At 36.9% G+C, this 21,412-nt stretch overlaps 2 protein-coding genes across 2 annotated transcripts; both read left to right on the top strand.

Moving 5' to 3' along the window:
* The first annotated feature begins 10,631 nt into the window (after positions 1 to 10,631).
* On the top strand, positions 10,632 to 12,246 carry LOC142518794 (putative 3-ketoacyl-CoA synthase 21). The gene has a single exon (XM_075621608.1). It carries the CDS (start codon positions 10,676 to 10,678, stop codon positions 12,038 to 12,040), a length of 1,365 nt encoding a protein of 454 aa, XP_075477723.1. The 5' UTR covers positions 10,632 to 10,675; the 3' UTR covers positions 12,041 to 12,246.
* Positions 12,247 to 13,264: 1,018 nt separating this feature from the next.
* Positions 13,265 to 18,324, top strand: LOC142518545 (protein GAMETE EXPRESSED 2). The gene is made up of 16 exons (XM_075621334.1): positions 13,265 to 13,389; positions 13,492 to 13,815; positions 13,907 to 14,245; positions 14,366 to 14,692; positions 14,774 to 14,980; positions 15,059 to 15,132; positions 15,212 to 15,353; positions 15,436 to 15,744; positions 15,812 to 15,936; positions 16,031 to 16,248; positions 16,335 to 16,559; positions 16,671 to 16,897; positions 16,994 to 17,232; positions 17,315 to 17,471; positions 17,574 to 17,737; positions 18,088 to 18,324. The coding sequence occupies exons 1-16, from the start codon at positions 13,314 to 13,316 to the stop codon at positions 18,208 to 18,210; spliced, it is 3,276 nt and encodes a 1,091-aa protein (XP_075477449.1). The 5' UTR covers positions 13,265 to 13,313; the 3' UTR covers positions 18,211 to 18,324.
* Positions 18,325 to 21,412: the final 3,088 nt, after the last annotated feature.

Below are 21,412 nucleotides of genomic sequence, written 5' to 3'. Positions count from 1 at the left end.
CTCATAACATAAATAAAAGACGTAAAAATATCTTTAACATTACTTAAAATCATAAATAATAACTAGTGCAGAAAACTAGCGTCGGTCCTCGGGTTATGTGCACCTTCATTCCAGCAAAGTCAACCATCAAGTCCTCCATTATCATATTCATAATCAATATCACCTGCATCAATCACACCTAGTGAGTCTAAAGACTCAACACGTCATATTCTTGATAACGAGTAATACGTAATACAGTTAACATATAACAGTGAAAAATATTTGTACTTAAAATATCGTTTTCATGAAGATGCATAAACATAAATATTTTCGTAAACATTTTCATGATGCATAAAACCTTTAAATAAAAACATTTTCATAATCTTATGCATAAATATTTTCATATAAACATAAACATTTTCATATTCATATCCATATTCATATATACATATTCATATTAACATATTCATATTCATGTTCGTGTATGTTGAATTCAGATCGTGATTGTGACTCGTATTCTTAAACGTATTAGGCGATGGATCCATCTAAAAACCACAGTACTGGGCGGCAGGGACACCAGCAACACTCTCACCGGTCAACTGGGCCTTGGCCTACGTATTAACATATTCGTATTCGTATCACATATTCATATTCGTATCCGTATCCAAGGAACCACGATCGTCGGGCTCCCACTGAACCATAACCCTCACGATATTTCCAACATGTAGTAGTCACAATCCCTTCACGTCCTTCAACATATTATCATCACTTAATAAAAACATGCATAATATCATTTTTATTTTGAAACCAAGCATGCAACATATCTTTTAATTGTCCAATTTAATCCTTGATAATCCATGACATTTAAAAATCATATTTCAACATGTAAAAATTCATAAACATGTTACATAAACATATTAACATATAAAACAGCAAATAGGGTACTGCCATGACGTTTACTAATTTCTATGTGTAAAATGACCGTTTTACCCCTAGACGTAAAATTTCACGTTTTTGACTTTTTCTTAATTACATTGACTCTAACATGTCCCAAATAATTATTTAACCTTACTTGAATTTTCTCATATTTTTATTTAGCTTAATTCGATGACTTTTAAATAAATATTTAAATGTGACGTATTAATGCGTTTTAATCCCGAATTAAACCAAACCTTAATATAAAATTCCCAAATTAAAAACTTAGACTTCTAATAATAATTTTTCATAATTTTATAAAACTTAAAACTAGGCTTTTCAATTAATTCGTTAATTAACGTTTCGTGCGGCGATTAAAATCCGAATAAATCCAAAACTTGTTATTTTGATCCCAAATTTTTAACATAACCTTTTTATGATTTATTCTACCCTTCCAAGTCATGAGCCACACCCGTGGACCCATGGATTCATTTTTAGCCTTTTAATTTTCGTTTTCGACACCCTACCGAACGGACCGAGCCATCTACTAATTTACTCGAGCCGCGCCCGAGTCACCTTGAGCCAACACCTAGCCAACCCATCTAGGGACCCTACTGTGCAAGACCAGCCCAAAAACCCGGCCCTGGACAGCTCAAAAACTTGCTGAACAGCAGGCCCCTTTTGCATGTGTGTGTGCGTGAAGGGTGTTCTAGCTTGTGTTAAGTGTCCTAGCTGCCTTAGGGCTCTACCAGCTCTTAACCACCGAGCACCCATGACCCTTACTGCCCCTAGACCAGTCCCAGAATCGAGCCACTCCCAGCCAAAGTCCCTGAACCCAGCAGCAAGGCGTTGTACCTATACAGCACCTGCGCGACCCTTATGAGCGCAAGAGTTCTACTTTGCGTAGGACTCCTTGCAGCAGCCACCATCGAGCCCTAACCTCCCTGACCCACCTTGGACAACCCTGAGCCCTCGTCTTGACCACCTTAGCCATCGCCTGAACCAACCTAGCCAAGCCCCTAACCCTTCGAAAATTGCAGCACTACCTGCGCCTCTCATGATGCTCTCGGGTGGGAGTCCTAGCAAGCTAGGACTCCTCCCCAGCCTCTGGTTTCGAGTCCTAGCTTGCTAGGACTCTCTCCTTGACTCAACCACGTCCCTAGCTAGTCCTTGTCCCAAGCCGAACCCAAGACAAGCCCTCATGCCCAAAATCGAACTCCTCCAACCACCATGACAGCAACTTGGTCCCAGCAGGGGGCGGTCCTAAGAAAAAAGAGGCCCTGGGCGAAACTTATAATATGGTCCTCTTGTATTGATTCGAAATTCAAATGTATATTAAAAAAATTGAATAGCAAAATCAAAGTAAACCAAAATGTGTAAATAAGAAAACTACACATAGAAAAATGTTTACATAATTTCTCAAAATAATTTATTCAACAATCAATATTATTTAAAACGCACTCTTCTTGCGTTTTTTGAAGCAAAGTCATCAATTATGTCGTCATATGAGATATCCTCCAGTATGTCTTTTTCGATGCAGAGGATCGCCAAACTATTCAATCTCTCTTGACTCATTGTGGTTCTCAAATAAGATTTCAATAATTTTAACTTGGAAAAGCTTCTCTCAGCTGATGCTACAGTTACAGGAATAGTCAATAAAATTTGATACGCAACTACAACTGTAGGAAAACATCCAATTTCAATGCAAACTCCAAAATTTTAATGGCTGTCCAAGATTTATTTGTGTCGTAAGCTTCAAGAGGTAACATCTCTTGCAACATTTGTAATTCTAAAAGCAGATCATGAGCATCAATATCAGACGCATCATCCTTTTTCAAAGCAGATTCAAGATTCACACAACATTTTCTCAAATAATCTTCATCCAATGCCATTAACTGTTTTCCATTCAACAGAAATCCAAACAGAAAATGCTGCTGTTATAATTTTTTTATCATATTTAGGTCTTATTATATATATAATATAATTAAAGTAATTATTTGGGTCCCAATACTATTATATATATATTAAAAAAATTTGGGGCCCCCATCAAAATGGGGCCCTGGGCATAGGCCCAGTTTGCCCTTGGAAAGGGCCGGCCCTGGGTCCCAGCTTTTATTCCTGATCATGTGCAGTGTTTTGTGTGTGTCTAGACCCTTTAAAACGTGTAAAATCATGCTCCTTTTTAATCCTATACATGGCAGCCCCTTCATGCACACTTGTATCATGATTTTGGATCAAAACAACATGCTTTAAAATTTATGTTTACATAAAAACGAAAATACATCCAAGTGCAACTTATTTTCATGCAATCCAATTTTAAATAAATACTATGGTGTGAATGATGAGTAAAGGAAGAATATGGCGTGCCTTTGCATATTAAACGCACGATTTTACGTTGACAAATCGAAGAACGACGACGAGGAACGGCGGCTTGAAAAACTTTAGCAAACTTGATGCTGTTCCCTTTGAAATTTCGAAACCTTTGCTATCAAATTGGGAGGTGTTGTGCCGTGTGAAAATTGTAAGTGAGAGTTTGATAGAATTGGGGAGGTGGGGCGTGGGATGATAATGAATTAGGGGGGGTTTTGTACATATTTTATAGTTAATAAATCATTAATTAGATAAGGCCCATTAGGAAGTTAATTAGGCCTATTAGGAGGTTAATTAAAATATTAAAAATAGCTTTCTTACAATAAGTTTGTGAATTAAATAGCCGGGTTGCCAAAAAGCTCGTATTTTAGTTGAAAAACCAACACCGATAAAATTTACGCCCCGGCGTATAAAATCACCTAAAAACCCCATATTTTCAAAAATAATAAAAAGCATCTCCCAAATTTTAAATAATTAAAAACAACTATTTAATAAAAATCATTTTCTATTTTTCAGCCATCGGTCTCCGTTCCTCGATCGCAACTCGAATAACCTTTAAAAATACATTTAATGCAACCATGTAGAAAATACATTTTAAACATGCAAATGTGTACAACATAATTAATTTATGCAATTAAAACATTCAATTAAAATACAAAAGAATTTAATAATCCGTGCATGTGGTTCGCGTGGACCTTCAAATTTTCGGGGCGTTACAGAAACAATCCTTGGTTTTCTAGAATTCATAAAATAGCCCCTGATATATTCGAACTTTGAAATTTAGTCCCTGAATTTTTGAAAATTCCAGATTTCAACTTGGAACTTTCGGTTATCTCAATTTCAGTCCTTGTACTTCTTAAAATTACATATTAGTCCTGAATTTCTATTCCTTGTGCAATTAAACCCTTGGGCTCTCGATTTTTGTATTTTAGCATTTTAATTCTCTATTTATGCAGTATACATCCCATAATTATTAATTGATTCAATTCATTCCTTTACTTCTTTAAAACTTATATTTTATGCTCAATTTCTATAATTTCCAATGTCATCCCTTAGATCCAACTAAAGTAGAGTATGCAACCTATTTTCTTCTAGGTTACTTGTTATCCCAATCAATTCCAATAACTAAATTATCATTCCATGCAATAAGGCAATGTAAAAACTTTAAGAAACTAGGTTACCAGTGATCAAAGTCGTGTCTGGCTCTGCCTCTGCCTTCTCAGCATGCATAACATAAGCTCTGCCAGCAGTTGGTCCTTTCTTCTTTGGGCGGTCAATGACTTCGTGCCCTTCTTCCTTGCAAATGAAGCACTTGAATGATCCCCGCATACACTTGCCAGAGTGTTGGAGGTTATATTCCTTGCACAATGGCCTCTCGTCGGATTTTGGGACTACAAAATGTGGTGGCTTCTGCTAACTCGGCTTCTTAGACTGCCCTTGGGGCTTTTGCTGCCCCTGAGCTCTGGGAGGTCCCGTAAACTGCCTCTTGTTTGGATGAGAGTTCTGCTGATTCTGCTGCCTCTTGCGCTTCATTTCAAAATCAATATCCTTCAAGGCCTGTTCAGCTTGGAAAGAACAAGCAGTGGCAGTTGCATAATCCGCCGGTCTCATCAACATCACATCACGACATATAGTGGGTCAGAGGCTATCCATGAAATGCCTCAGTTTCTCAGCAACATCTCTACCAATGAGGGGCACGAAGTGACAACCCCTATCAAAATTTCTTATAAACTCAGCCACAGACATGTCTCCCTGACGAAGACTCATAAACTCCCTCTTCAAGTGTCTGACGTCAGCAGTGAAATAATTCTAGTATAAAATGTCCTTGAATCGCGCCCAAGTAAAGGTGGCTAGATTGACACCCTGCTCAGCTCCTCACCAAAGAAAAGCACCATCCCGTAACATATAAGTAGCACACTTGACTCGATCAGCATCCCCCAGTTTCAGATAGTGGAAATGCACCTCAAGAGATCTGATTCAACTCTCAGCAACAAATGGTCGGTGGTTTCAGAAAACTCCACACCCAGCCTTCGGAACTAATCATATACTTCATGTTGTGGCCTCGGAACCTGCTGAATCTGCTGCTCAAAGAGACGTGACATGCTCTCTAGAACACGTGTAGCAGCATTTCCATTGGGAGGTGGTACATTATCTTGTCGCTCCTTATTAGTATCAGCTTCCTATCAGTACTAAGTGCACCTATGATGCATTATATCTGAACGTATTCAAAATTCTAACGTAACCAAAATGCAACTAAATCTAAACGTATAATCATTTAGCTTATAAGAACCATTTATCGATCAACTTAAACATAAATGTCAATTAACTTTCAAAAGAATATAAACATGCAACTTAAGCATGTAAATCATGTAGACATGCAGGTGCCATCAGTAAAATCATTTAAAGCATTTAAACTTACAGACTTGAGGTTTGACGACTGATCTTTCTGGAACTGGTGGTGACACAACCCTTTACAATGTATTTCATCATTATGGGATTAGTAAACTAGTTTGGAATTATCTATTTCTGATCTTTGTCATTTTCGAATGTATAATTTGATAGCATTGCTGGTGTAACGTACCGTACTTTTAAACTATTTTTAAAATTTGCGAAAAATAAAAATTTTCTTAAATGAATAGTAATCATTCAAATTGCAATAAAAATCATCTATTCGTCTAAAATATTTGCAATAAAACAACCACAACCAGAGTTTGCAAAAGCACTTGTTTAAACATCGTAAACAATATCATGAAATCAGAGTATTTGAAACAAGCATAAAGTTCTTAAAAACATAGGCGGTCCTCGGGTTTAGCCTCCTGCGCAGACAGAGCCGGCTCATTGGTCCCCACCCCTCGTCTCCTCATACTCGTCCTCACATGCATCGATCAAGTCTAGTAAGTCTAAAGACTCAACATGTATAAACTGGAGATAACAAGTAATATATATTAAAACCACATGCATCTTTAAAGTATAACTAACATAGTAAAGTTTGAACGTGATAACATAAACATAGACGTGCCATCATCATAAAACTTTTCATAAACATGCTTGCATCATACGTACTTGAACATGCATAAAATTCATCATTTTGCGTAGAGATATGTTTCAAAGCAAGTGACCCATACATAAATTTGTCTGATCAGACTAAACTACAGTACTAGGCTAGCAGAAAAAATCCACTACCACATACAAGAGATTCCCAGTCATGCTTTACCGAGTGGAATATTGGTCCTTGGTCATGTTTTACCGCTTTTCAATCCTGATACAAACCCGGTCATGCTTTACCGGGGTGGAGAGGTCCTCGGCCACGTTCACCGACTTCCAAACCCGTTCATAATTGGTCACAAGGCATTTAGCATACCTCAAAAACATAAAATATTTTCTTTTGCACGTCGAACATATTTACATGGCGTTGAGGGATTCATTAGGTCTCGCTTGGGGCCACTGCTGCACATACTAACACAATTTTTATGCACTTAATTTTCATAACTTAAACGTAATAGTCATGATCGTCCCCCGAAATGAGAATTTACTTATGACGTTCTAAATCACTCGAGACTTGACCTCGTTTAATCATCGTACTAAATCATAACATCGAAGCCCCAAAAAAATATCTATATGAAGTGTGAACATTTCTCCGAACATGGAAGACATGGGCCTAAAGTAGTGATTTAAAAGTCAGGCGCTAGCCAAGCCGCAGGCCCAGCGTTGCGGCGCCACAAGGTCAGCGCCGCGGCGCTAGACTTGCGTAGAACGGGCGCTGCGGCGCTCTCTGGGGAGCGGTGCGGCGCTAACTCTGCGCAAACTCGACCCCAAAGGACAAAATTTGATGTAAATACTATGCCACACCCAATCGACTCGAACCAACACTTCAAGATTCATCCTAGGACACTATGGCAATGATTCAACTCAAACAAACGCCTCGGAACAACGAAACACGACCTGCAACGCAACACAACTCATGAACACGATATTTTGACACCAAAACGTTTCCTAATACTTCTAATGCAACCCAATGCCTATCGACGCGAAATGAAGCACCAAAAATCACCTCCACCTCATACTTAATATACCTAAACACATCAGCGATCACCCGTCGGTCCCCTAACGAAGCCTGCAATCATAAAACTTCAAGAACACGTCAAGAACGCATTTTCATAAAATCACAGTTTGAGCAGTCCCACGAAAACAATCATAACTCACTCGTTTCTTGTCTAAAAATTACAAATTCACTGTCAAATCGAAGGTATCAAAAATTACTATGTTTTATATGTTGAAAGTTTTTCCAAAAACGCGGCCGAATTTTCACGGTAATCGAAATGACAGCTGACATGTTTTGAGATCTAAAATTTTTGATCTAAAAATCATTTCAAACGTTTTTGCTCAAACTTTTCAAAACATACATGGATTTTCACGCATAATAAACATCACAACACATAATATAATGAGATCGATGCAGAAACAATAGATTATACATGTCTTTTATCTTTAAAAATTCTGAAACGACGATACTGAAGCGGGGAAAATGCGAGGGATGATCCGAAACGATTTGTGGCTCGATTTCTTGCAAAAAAATCAACGTAAATTGTTGGGAATTTTCAGAGGATGGGGCGGTTGTTCTAGTTCTTAGAACCCTAGGTTTCCTTGCTCTCAAAAATCTGAAATGAAAATGTGTGTGTGTGGAGGTGAAACGTGTGTGTATATGGGTGTGTGCGTGTGTTTCAAATAGTTAGGGAAATAAATTGCTTAATTACACAATAAAAATGCTAATTAAAATACTAACCCACTATTAACTTTACTAGCAATCCCATATTTAAAATACACAGTTGATAAAATTTAAAAGTTTTAAAATCTTAAAATTACTAAATAAATAAATTAGGCTTTAAAATTCTTAAAAATTAATAAATCATTTAAAATGCCCCAACCCTAACTTAAAATAAAATACTGTTGCGTTTTTTCTTAATTGCTCGCAAGTGCACGACGTCAAGTTATAGTAAAATGTAATTTTGAGTGCAAGTGTCGATCCCACGAGGAGTGTGTATAAAAATGTATATCAGTTCTTGTAATTAAAATAGTCAAGACTTTATTTAGAAAAATCAAAAGAGATTTTGTTTGTTTAATCGAACTAATTGAAAACAAAGAATTAATCTAATCACCGAGTTGAAAAATAACAATGAGAGAAAATATCTAGAGGAATGATTTCACTAAGTTTCTACAATAATTCTTTCTGGTTGTATTTAAATTCCTGAATTTCTATTATTTAATGGCCAAGAACACTTACGTATTTTATTCCCCCTTTCCCAAGTGACGAATAAATTGTACCAATCAAACTTCGATTCAATTATTCCTAATAAAATCTACGTTTAATTGGTAAAGGCAAACAATGTTCTTACCTAAGCCTTGCTAAAGTTATACGCCTTCCGAACGATATAAACATTCAACGATGCATCTCTAATGATCTATAATCCTAGTCCCTCTCCCGAGTTGTAGAATTAATCAGACTACATACAATTTATGGCCAGTAAATTGCAGTGAAATAATAAATAGAGAACACAATTAAACAAAAGGGAATTCAATCATAAAAATATCCACGTCAAATCATCGTATAGACAAAGCTACGTCAACCTCTAGAATGGAAATTTAGTTCATCACGAAATCCAAGAGAACACAAGACATATTCATAGTTCTAGACATCGCTACACTATAAAATAAAGAAGCGAAGGAAAAGATAAAAAATCCAAAGTGTCGTCTCCGTCCCCAGATCCGTCGTTCTTCGTATTTGTGATTGTTCTTCGCGCTCCGAATCTTCGTCTCGTGTTTGCTTGTGCGTTTCCTCTCCCTAGGCGCTGTTCTCTCGTGTGTTTCTCCAATGATGGCGAACTCCCCTTTTTTGACCTAGGATGCGGCTTTATATAGCTTTCTGGAACGCCGTGCGCCCGGTGGCGCGAGAAGTGGCGCGGCCGCGCGCACCATTCTGCCGCTGGTTCTTTTATGCGCGCGCACGGATGCGCGTGATGTGGCGCGGCCGCCCGCGCGCCTCTGGTCAGTGAGCTGCATGTGTGCGCGCGGCCGCACGCACGCCTCTGTCGATCATCTTGCATATCTGCGCGCGCGGTTGCGCGTGAAGTTGCGCGGCCGCGCGCGCACCTCTGTCCGATGGCGTGCTCGTGGCTGTGCATTTCTTGGTCCACTTGGTTTCGTTTATACTTTTTTCTCCATTCCTGAAATGACAATCAAAACAAGCCAAAAACGCATAATTCCGTTCGAAACCAGCATAATTCAAAATGGAATTTAATATAAATTAAGTGCAAATCTTGCACTTATCAAACACCACATTTTAAAATCGCCAAAATCGTCGCCAGTCTCTTTTTTCTCGATCCCGCATCGAATAATCGCCTGAAACATGAAACTTAAAAAAACATTTTCAGGGCATCACAAAAACATAATTAATTTAAAATAATGCAAAATTCCTCAATCATGCATCACTAAAATCATTTTAAATTTAATTAAATAATTTAACAATTTAAATAGATGCATGAGTTTTACGTGTACTGAATTTGGGCTCTATAGCCGGTGTCACAATCGTCTCGGACATGGGGGGTGACAAAGACTATGTAGGATCGAGCGCTTGCCGCTTTACCAAAAGATATAGCTGGTGGTAATGGTGCAACTCAAATCTTTTAAAACGTACAACAACTCAAGCTCCACGATTCGATTACTCTACCAAACAAGGACAATTATTGCACCCAACAACCTCCATCTCGATAATTGCATTCCTTGCAATCAATAAGAATCAAACCCGTGACCTTGACTCTGATTCCAATTGTAGGACCGAGTGCTTGCCGCTTTACCAAAATCTATAGCTGATGGTAATGGTGCAACTCAAATCTTTGAAACCGTACACCAACTCAAACACCACAGTTTGATCACTCTACCAAGTAGGAATAATTATTGCACTCAACAGACTGTTTTGGGAAAAATGGTGAACATAAGGGACGAAAATGAGTCCTAACTTTTTGGTCTCTATTAAAAACTAACTTGTATATATAATTTTTTTTAAAAAAAAAACTAACCTAGAGTTGATGGCAGGGACGAAAATGGTGATGAATTTGGCAAACCAAATAGAAGAGGAAAATTTTAAGATAAGTGACAAACAAAATGGAGGAAAATAACTTATAAGTATTAAGCGGTGAGATAAAAATAAAAAATAATAATAATAATTCAATTGCTTGATGCAGAACATGACTCCAAAACAGAATTCTCCTTTCGTGCAGAATATCCCCTTGAAACAAGCACAATATGAGTGCTTGTCATGTCCCTCCATTTTCACGCCTACCAAACAACTCTCATCTCCAAACAATATAACTCGTAAAAAATCATCATAAAACACAATTCGAAACCCATTTTTCAAATGGCAGTATCTTCACAAAACACCTATCTTTGTGATCTTGCAATTAACAATAATCATATATGGGCATGGGTGTGCTTTATCTTGGTTGTGGCCTTATTATATCACATATTCGGGAAGAGAAACGCGATATATTTGCTGGATTACACTTGCTACAAGCCCTCCTACTCTTGTCGTACACCGATGTCATTTTATGCCGAGTATATCGAGCTGGACGACCAGTTCGATGATGATAGTGTGGCATTCCAGATCAAGGTTCTTGAAAAATCAGGCTTCAGCGACGAAACGTCGATCGCCCCATCCTTGTTCCGAGTTCCCATCACAAAGTCCCTTTCATTCAACAAAGATGAGGCGGAAACGGTCATTTTTTCTCTTGTCAAGGAACTTTTGGACAAAAGCAGCATACGCCCGAAAGCAATAGACATTTTGATCATAAATTCTTGTACGTTTTCTGCCACACCATCACTTACAGCAATGGTCGTAAACAAGTTCAAAATGAGAAGCAATATCATGAGCTTCAACCTTTCTGGAATGGGATGCAGTGCTGGAATCATATCTGTAGGTCTAGCTAGAGATCTTTTAAGGGTTCATAGGAACTCGCTGGCCCTTATTCTGAGCACCGAGTTCATGAGCATGAACTGGTACACTGGTACGAACCGTTCGATGCTGCTTTCCAATTGCTTGTTCAGAATGGGGGGTGCCGCTATATTAATGTCCAGCAGATGTCAAGACAGAAAGAAAGCGAAATATACGTTACAACACGTAGTTCGAACGAATATATCTAGAGACGATAAATCTTATACATGTATCTACCAAGAAGAAGACCATGCGAATAAAACTGGAGTATCTATTTCAAAGGACATATTAGGCGTGGCAGGAGAGGCAATGAAGGCAAACATGGCCATATTGGGACCTAAGGTGTTGCCATTTTCGCAACAATTTCGGTATGTCATGTTTCTATTTCTGCAAAAGATGAAGATTTTGGACAAGGGTCGATTTTATATACCGGATTTCAGACAAGCTTTTGAACATTTCTGCATACATACTGGTGGGAAAGCTGTGATTCTGGCGATTGAGAAGAGACTGAAGCTGAAGACGGAAGACGTCGAGGCTTCGAAGATGACTCTGTACAGATTTGGTAACACTTCTTCTTCGTCAATTTGGTATGAACTAAGCTATATGGAAGCTAAAGGGAGGATAAGAAAAGGGGAGAGGGTGTGGCAGCTTGCATTTGGGAGCGGATTCAAGTGTAACAGTGCGGTGTGGAAATGTGTTGGCAGTAATATTGAGATAGACGAAACCAATGCATGGAGTGACAGAATCCATATGTATCCGGTGGATGTGCCCGATTCCAGGAAAATACTTTGAATGTAAAGGGAAAATTTGGCCATAATTCTTTGTTTCTTTATTAGCCAGACATGCAGATGCAATACCCACTGCAGCTAAACGGAGTTGATGGCAAAATAGCCTCTTTTTGTTTAAGAACCCTAAAATAGACTTCATTTACAAATCTCAATTAATTATTACAACTAAATAAGATTCATTTTATAAAAAAATTGAAATAAATTTATTTTCATTGATAACAATAGTAGTAAATAATATACCACATAAATTCAAATTTAATTACACCCTAAATATAATTTATAAGACAAAAACTTGTGTGAGACGGTCTCAGGGGTCGTATTTTGTGATACAGATATCTTATTTGGGTCATCCAGGAAAAATATTACTTTTTATGCTAAGAGTATTACTTTTTATTGTGAATATCGATATGTTGACATGTCTCACATATAAAGATTTGTGAGACCGTCTCACAAGAGACCTGCTAAATTTATAAATAGTCCAAAATACATTAGAGTTTTTTTTCCTTGCAAATTTAGCATACAAATGTTTATTTTTGATGTTTATAACGTACGTCTTTGGATTACTTCTAATTTTAAATCATATTTATTGTGTGATAGTTGATTTGAATTTATACGTTGTTGTCCTACTATTATTATTATTACTACTACTACTATTATTATTATTATTATATAAAATCTCTCTTAAAATAATTATTCAAAATATATAAAAATAAAATTAGTGATTTTTTGGTCTATTCACTTTTTAAATTTTGGGTTTTTGTTTATTAAGCAAAAGTTTGGGTTTTTGTTTATTAAGCCGTCAATGTTTGATTTTAATATATTAACTTCTAATTTTCGGATATTTTGGTTTGATTATTGATGTAACATCTGACAAGTTAATAGTTTTCGATATCACATTAGTAATTTCTATTATCATGTCAGCAATAAGACTAAAATAGCTGAAAATAAAAGTTAGTGTATCAAAACTAAATTGAAAAAAATAATAGACAAAAATTCAAAATTGATCAAATTAGTGGACCGTATAATATAATTTTTCCTGAATTTTTTTTTTGAATTTGTGTAATTTGATGTTTGAACGTGGGAATAAACTCCAGCGTAGCAGTTTTCTCCACAGAAACCAACCTAAGCATATCAATTTCAAATAATAATAATAATAATAATATAATTTCCCATAATTTTAATATATAATTTCAAGAAATTGGAAAAAATAATCACACGCACAAATCTTTTCCCGCTCCAACAGTACCATTGAATCTCTGCAGAACTTTTTCCCATCAATGGCTTCCAAAATTCTTCTGCTCACTCCGATTATATCGTTAATCTCCTCCATTCTCTTTCATTCCTCGAAATCAGGTACTAATTCATGCATTTCTACGACATCCCATATTACTAACCAAGATTTCTACGTGAAAATATGAAGGATTCGACTTTAAAAATTGTCTCTGTTCCTTGCAGATAATTCACCAATGCCCCTTTTCGCTTTCAGTTGGCTGAACAATAGCGGCATGTTCGTGGCGGGTGACACTGCAACGATAAGAGTGATAGTTCTTGGAATATATGAGAGTGGAAAGTACGAGTTTCCGTTCAATCCGAATATCACAGTGAATGATAAGATTGGTAACAGCAGTTACATTTCTGGCGTTACTCTGGATTTTGGTGGTGAAATCAAGGATTGGGAGATTTCTTTTACTCCTATTATGGTGGGTTCATTCAATGTATTGATCACTGATCATCATTTTCGGGTGTTGGATTCTTCTTTGCACTTCGGAGTTACTCCAGGTTTTTAGAATTTTCTCTACGAACCCATTAATTTCCATATGATTATCTTGTATCAGCAATATAATTCCTTGCTCATGCTTAAAACTTGAAGGTAGAATGTATCCAGCCTCCGGAATTTTGTCTTGGCAGGATGGAGTCGACGAGTTTATAGCCGGAACTATGGCTGAAATGTTGATCCTCCCAAAAGATGCATTTGGAAATAATGTATCTTCATCTAGTGAAGGGCCTATCCTTTTCAACTTCACTTTGTTCGCATTGACCACTTCAGGACTCCCGGCAGATGTGCTTAATGTAACCAACAAAGGGTGGAATACTCAAGGTTATCTTAGCATCGAGTTTATTGCAGCCACTGCTGGAAGCCTCCTACTTCATGTAGAAGTCGAAAAACAGGCTTTGGAGGGTTCTCCATTGGCATTCACTGTCAATCCAGGTTATCAACGTGCTTGTGAATCTAATAATGCGAGATTTGATTAGCGTCAATGCTCTTTCGAATTCATTTTTTTTGGATAGGCCTAGATTTTTGGAATTCATGATGATACCACTGTTACAGGAATACTGGATATCAACAGCTGTGTGGCTAAATGGAATGTTGAAACAAATTTATTTCAATTATTTTCAAAGATGGAAGCTTTCATACACCAATATGATCAATATGCAAACTTGGTATCAGGATTATATGAATTTGATATTGAAGTTATCGAGAAGGGAACGAATTTGTCTATGCCCATTGCTGATTTGCGCTTCAAAGAAATTGAGCCCGGCATTCAATCGTTCTCCTTCAGCTTAGAGGAGCCAGGAAACTTCACACTCGTGATATCTGACAAGGAGCACAGTACACTCATCTTCAATATGCTTTATGACTTCATTGTGTATATAGGTGCCACAGCCCGCTCCTTTTTTAAGTTCTCTTTCTGTTGTATTCATTTTTCTTGTTTATACTAATGCTCGACTTTGGCAGGCTATTGTGATGGGATGAACAGCATAGTCAATGGATCGGGTTTAAATGGTTCTATTGCTGGTGATATAGCAAAGTTCTCTGTTTTCTTGAAGGATGCTTATTTATATCCTTCTCCTGTTGAAGTGGAAAGCCTTCTAGTCCGAATTGTGCATGAACTTGATTCCCAGATTTTACATCCAATCATTCTAACAAGGGAGATTGCCAATGGTAGAAATCATAAAGATTTAGTTTACACAGTTGCATTTTTCATTACCTTTACCAGAAGCATAATTTGATCTACTACAGGAAGCATGTCCTCTGGTAGACCCAATCACGGTGATTTTGATCTTATGCAGGTTGCAAATGCAGCAGTGAACAATGTAGGTGATGTACAATTTTTATTTCTTGAGATAGTATGCTACAGAGTAATGCGTGTTAACCATGGATTTTTTTATACAGTTTTCTGGAAACCAAAGTCCCAAGGCTAGTGTTTTTGATGTTATTTACAGACCCGAAAAAAGCGGTATCTACGAAATCAGTGTATTTTGTGGAAATATTCAATTAAATGGTGGGCATCAATTTAGAAAGGAAGTAAGTGCAGGTACATTTAGATTTTGCAATGTATTAATAGCAAGATGTGCTGCATATACAGATTATTGATACATCTTTGTTGGGTTCTGCAGGACTGGTTAACATGTCCCTTGCAGAAGTAGTAAAATGCTCAACAAAAGTACCTAAACTGGTTAATAACGAAATAGTTGTACAACTCAAGGATTCATACTACAATCCTGTACTATCAGAACAGGCAAGGTTGAAATTAGAGATTGTTTCAATCGACAAATCTACCGTTATGACATGGAACTTTTCGGATAATATTGATGGAACTTATACCGCTAGTTACCAGGCAAAAGAAGTTGGCACATATGAGATTTGTGCTTGGTATGATGAAGAGCATCTCATGCCTTGCCCTTTTGGGGTGAATGTTTACAACAGTAAGTTCTGTCAAATGCTACATTCATGGATCTTGATTTTCTTACTTACTTATCTTGTTTCTTTCAGGTGAATATTTCCCTAAAGTTTATAATGATACCGTTTCTGTGTGGGAAGACGAATCGGTTGCTTTCAACATCCTTGAAAATGATTATTTTGCTGGTGGTCATGCAAGCATTTTCGAGTACACAAAGGTAAGTCACTTAAAACTTCATAAGATACTGATAAATAAACTGTAGAAGGTTGTTCCTTTGAAAATTCACTTGATATATGTATAATACATGGCAGCCAGATCATGGTTCGCTTCTGCAGTACGGGCACCTCTTTAGATACACACCATATAAACGATTTCATGGGAACGACTCTTTCTTGTACACGATAGCCGATGTTAATGGGAATCTTGCTTCTGGAGCTGTGAATTTATTTGTTCTCTGCATGCCACCTCAGTTGGTTTCTATTCCAATGAACTTGCAAGCTACAGAAGATGCCGTTAGTCCCACATTTGGGTAAGGTGACGCTTTTACTTCATCTTCATCCCTAAATCCAAGGTTGAATTCCAAACGGAATAATGTCTGTCTTGTTCTTTATGTAGTGGTTTCCCTGGATTTGAGATCATTTACTCCGACATGTCCGAAAACATAACGGTTACTCTCAGTGCACAGAATGGGATTGTGTTGCTATCTCCTATGCTAATGCAGTTTCAACCAAAATTCTATGAATTTTCTATCCAAAGAGACATTGGAAATGCTAATGGGCTTATTTTGATAGGCTGTCTTGATGCAATCAATTTCGCTCTTCAGTCCATCAAATACTTTGGGTATGCCTGTTAATAGTACACCCTTCCTAAACCACCAGCTAACACCTGTCTTTTAACTGTTTGCCGTGCTTTCTGTTGACTCTTTTTTATTATGTTGCTCATGTGTGTTAGCAAAGAAAACTTTTATGGCGCCGATGCTATCCGAATTTCTTCCAAAAACAGGAATGGGGAGAACACTATAGACGTTCCCCTCTATGTACAGCCTATCAACGATCCACCTGTCATAAATGTACCATCATATCTTATCTTGGAGGAAAAGAGTGATGGAGTACTAATCTTTGGTGGACAAAGTGTCAAGTTGGACTTTGTTACTGATCCAGATATTGTGAATTTTCCGGGTAACAGCATGAACAACAGAACTTACCCTGTTTTAAGAAGTTATAATGTTCGGATACGAGAACCTGATTTCCGGTTAATGTAATGATGTTGTTCAGGCAACAGGTCTCATTTTCTGCTCCTGTCTTCTGTAGAAGTCAGTTCTGGATTCCTGTCAACGAGCCTTCCTGCCAAACTAATCGGTTCAACAGAAATAAAAATGAAATCTAGTCATCAATGGCAGCCACTGCAAACATTTGTTACCATATCGAAGCATTTCCTGGTAAAGGCAAAAGCTATCAGATTTCGTGGTTCAATCGAAGAACTTAACAGCATAATGGAACAACTAATGTTTCATGTATGTCTTGCAGTACCCTTTTCAGTACATACTGTTTTTATATCTAAACTCGAACAATTTCCTTAGATCTTTTATATTTCAGGAAGGCAAGCACGGTGCTGTCTTGACGGTGACAGTAAATGATCTAGGAAATCATGGATGCTACCCGAATTGCAATGCAATGATGACGTCGTCTCTTTTTGTACAGTCTAACGTGAATCTGATCAGGAAAAGGCCCATGAGTTCTTTTGCAGCACATAGTAAGTTGAAATTTTTTAATACGAGCATTATTCTCTGCATTCTCAACAAATTCTTGAACATCATCTGTTATTCACTTATCTCAATCTACTATTATTTTGTAGCTTTTGGAGCTATTATCGTGGTCGAATCCGTTTCAGTGCTTTGTTTGGGGTTGATGCTTCTGTTTTTCATATGCAAATGCGCTGTTATTCTTCTCAAAGAAAAGAAGAGACAGAAGGATAAGCATATCGATCTCTCCAAAATTCAAGATTCACCCGAACAAGCTGTAAGTTGGCTTTTGCAGTTCTCGTTATTCTTTTTACTGTTTTTGACGCACTGGATTTGTCACCTGTAGAATATTTTCTCGATTTTTTCTAAAAAAAATATTTAGGATTAGTTACTCTTTTCAGCCTAACTATTTGGATCCAAAATGGTTTTGGTCACTGTTTTTTGAAATATGTCAAAAAGGTCGATCGACTTATGTAATACAGATGGTTTTGGTCCCCGACTTTAATTCATTGATCGAAGAAACCAAAATGGACTGTTCCCAAGCAACAGGACTCTCTACTTTTTTACGACTCATTAATATCGGGTACCAAAAACATTTAAACCTTATAATTCGGTGAAATTTTGCAGTTGGCCTTTGACTTAACTGAGAATGAGAGAGTATTTATGAAGGCTTCTGCTCAGTCTCTCGGTGATCATCACGAAGAAACCCAGTCTTTGAATCTTGAGCCTTCTACTTCTACCAAGGAATGATTTTTATTTTTATTATTTGTATGTAGTTTTTTCAATTTAATGCGATTTAAAAAGGTGGAAAATAGGTGATATTTGGTTATGTTTCAAATGTTTACACAAAATAATATTTTCTGATTATAAGTTTCAGCCATTGAGTTTGAAAATAAGAACTATGTTACATTATATTTTCAAAGATTTTTACTATAAAGCCGACCCATAATAAATTATTGGATAAAATGATAACAATCAAGGTTTTCATTGAAAAGATCTTGATTTTTTTTCTAATCATAAATCATAACTCAAAAATTCTAAAATACATCATAATAAATTAACAATTAAAATCTCAAATTTATAAAATAAAATCCCTAAATCATCAACTAACAAAATATCCTAAATCGACCTTTAAAAAGATCAAATAACAATAAAATAAATTATAAAAATATCTTTAATAAAATCATTAGCATAATCTTTTAAATCTTATATCTAACAATCTAGTGCAGAAACATAAAAGTCCCTCAGGAGTGTATTACTGCACTCGATTCACTCAATTGTCAGCGCCTCCCATAAAATCATCAAATCATGCATCGTACAAACCTTGTGAGTCTAATGACTCAGCACATTCTAAAAAAGAGTTGCAAATAATACATATATAATCACATACATTTAAAAATCATACTTTTATTTAAAATAACTTTTGAACAATAATAAACCATTTAAAATCATTTAAGCATAAATAAATCATTTAAAAAGCTTTAAGAGTAAATCATATATCATAAAATCATTTTAATCGTAAAGATTTCAATCATATATCATTTTGGGTGAAGTTTGATCCTTGAAAGTGACTAGCATTTATCCTTCGGTCGACTGATCAATCTTCAGCTCCACATGGTCCATGGAGGTGGGCACTAGGCTCCACCATGAAAATACAATCGTCGGGGCTCCCTCGGGAGCCTTCTCCCATAGATGGGCTCCCTCTGAGCCTTTTCTACTCACAACATCCCCACAAAATAATATATCATTTGTCACAGTCAATTCACATCCCTCAAAACATTTTTTCATTTTCTTTTTAAAAGCATAGAATATGGTAACTTTCCAAAAATAGTATTTAAACATTATAAATTGTACAACTTTACCATAAATCATAAAATATCATAATTTCATTAAAATCATCATTTTAAATTATAAACTATCATTTAACATGTGTTATGATCCTTCGGGACGCTGCCAAGCTTTTACGTATTTTTCAAGTGTAAAATTATCGTTTTGTCCCTAGACGTAAAAATTCTCGATTTTATCTTTTTCATAATATAATGACATGGGTTTATTCCGAATAATTATTAAGCTTAAATCTAAATTTTCATAATTTTATCCAGCTTAATTCGAGACTTTTCGATTAATTCTTTAATTAACTATTCGAGAGGCGATAAAATCCTGGATAAATCCAAAACTCCATATTTTGATCCCAAATTTTAAACATAATATTTTTATTACCTATTCTACTCTTGTGAGCCATGAACCACACCCGTGGACCCATGGTTCCAATTTTAGTATTTAAATCTCGAAATTGACCCCTATTCGAACACACCGAGCCAACTTCTTATTTAACCGAGCCATGGTCGAGTCACCTCGAGCCAAACCCGACCAAACCCACCTAGGCACCCTCCTGACCAAGCCCAACACTTAGAACCTAGCCCTAGCTCGCTCAAACTCGCCTAAAACCTGACCTTGTTCTGCATGTGTGTGTGCGTGAGACTCCTAGGGATATTAGGACTCCTCACTAGTCTAGGACTCTCACAGCCAAGCCACCACCAAGCCCACCTGACTCTAACCATCTCTGGCCACGCCTAGACCCAACCCAGACCAGCCCAAGCCCTTGAACCGTGCGCGAGCCACCAGCAACAAGCAGCAGCCTGTGTGAGCCTTGCATACTCCACGCCTCTCTCGTTTTGCTCGAGCCAGCAGCGAGCCCAGCCGCTCTAGCCCTTGGCCCAATCCCTGCCCATCGCCCTAGGACCCTGATGGACCACCTAGCCCAACCCCAAACCGAGCCGAAGCACTTTGTACAGCAGCCGATCGCGGAAAAGCTTGGGGAGAATCCTAGCTTTCGTGGACTCCTCCCCAGCCTGATACACGAGTCCTAGCCATGCTAGGACTCTTCCTATGACCTAACCACGACCCTTAGGACCCAACCCCCAGACCTGGTCGAGCCCCAAAGCCCCATGCAACATAACCGAGCCCTTGCATCTTGCACAAACTAACACAAACTCACGGTTTAACTCTTCTCCCTTAACCTACGGTTCCAGCCTTGATTCCCCTTAAAATTTATCATGTTTCAACCAATATTCATTCATAAAACATCCTATTTTGGCATCGTACTCGTTGGATTCAAAAACGTTTTTAAAATAAGCGTAAAATCATTGAAACTTTAAAAATACGTAACGTACCGTAAAATAATCAAACACTAATATTTTTTCATGCATAATCAATTAACACACACATATTATGATTTGTATGATGTTCGAAAGGGTTTAGAAAACGTGCCTTTGTGTTTATAACGCTCGAATAGACGATCGTTGGCGAGGGTGCGACGTTGGATGACCGGACAACGAAGAACACAAGCTTTTCTTTCCTCCCAAAATTTTCGAAAATACTTGGTGTGTGCTTATGGTGAATTCGACTGCTAGGTTATGATTTATGGGGTTTAAAAGACCTAGGTAGCATATTTATAATTTAACCAACATGTTAATGAGTTTTGGTTTTGGCTTGAAAGCATAAGGTCAATTGAGCATACTTAAATTAATTAATCTGAGCTCAATAACACTTATTTAATTAAATAAAAAAATTTATAAAATTATTTTCTAAAATTTTTTTTTTGATATTTTAAAACTCCTTGTTTACGCAAAACCGGCTTCCTGGGAAAAATCGAGCTCGACTCGTAAAATAATTCGAATTTCGACATTTTTAAGAAAATTAAATCGTTTTTAAATCATATTAGGAACCCTTGCCATTATTTAATGAAAAATACATATTATTGTCTTGGTCGTCTCCGGTCTCATTTCCCCTGCCCATTATCGAATATAAGTGTAAAATCTTTAATTTCATATTATCATGCAATCATACATTTACTCATATAATAAATATCATGCTAGCATTTAAAATCCATCAATTATAACAATTAAACAACTAAAATAATTTTTGCATGCATGTGATTTACGTAGGTTTG

Source organism: Primulina tabacum, chromosome 11 (assembly GCF_025594145.1).
Source record: "Primulina tabacum isolate GXHZ01 chromosome 11, ASM2559414v2, whole genome shotgun sequence".
Taxonomy (NCBI): domain Eukaryota; kingdom Viridiplantae; phylum Streptophyta; class Magnoliopsida; order Lamiales; family Gesneriaceae; genus Primulina; species Primulina tabacum.
Note: the sequence above shows the minus strand (reverse complement) of the source record. Positions and strands in the feature narration are given on the sequence as shown.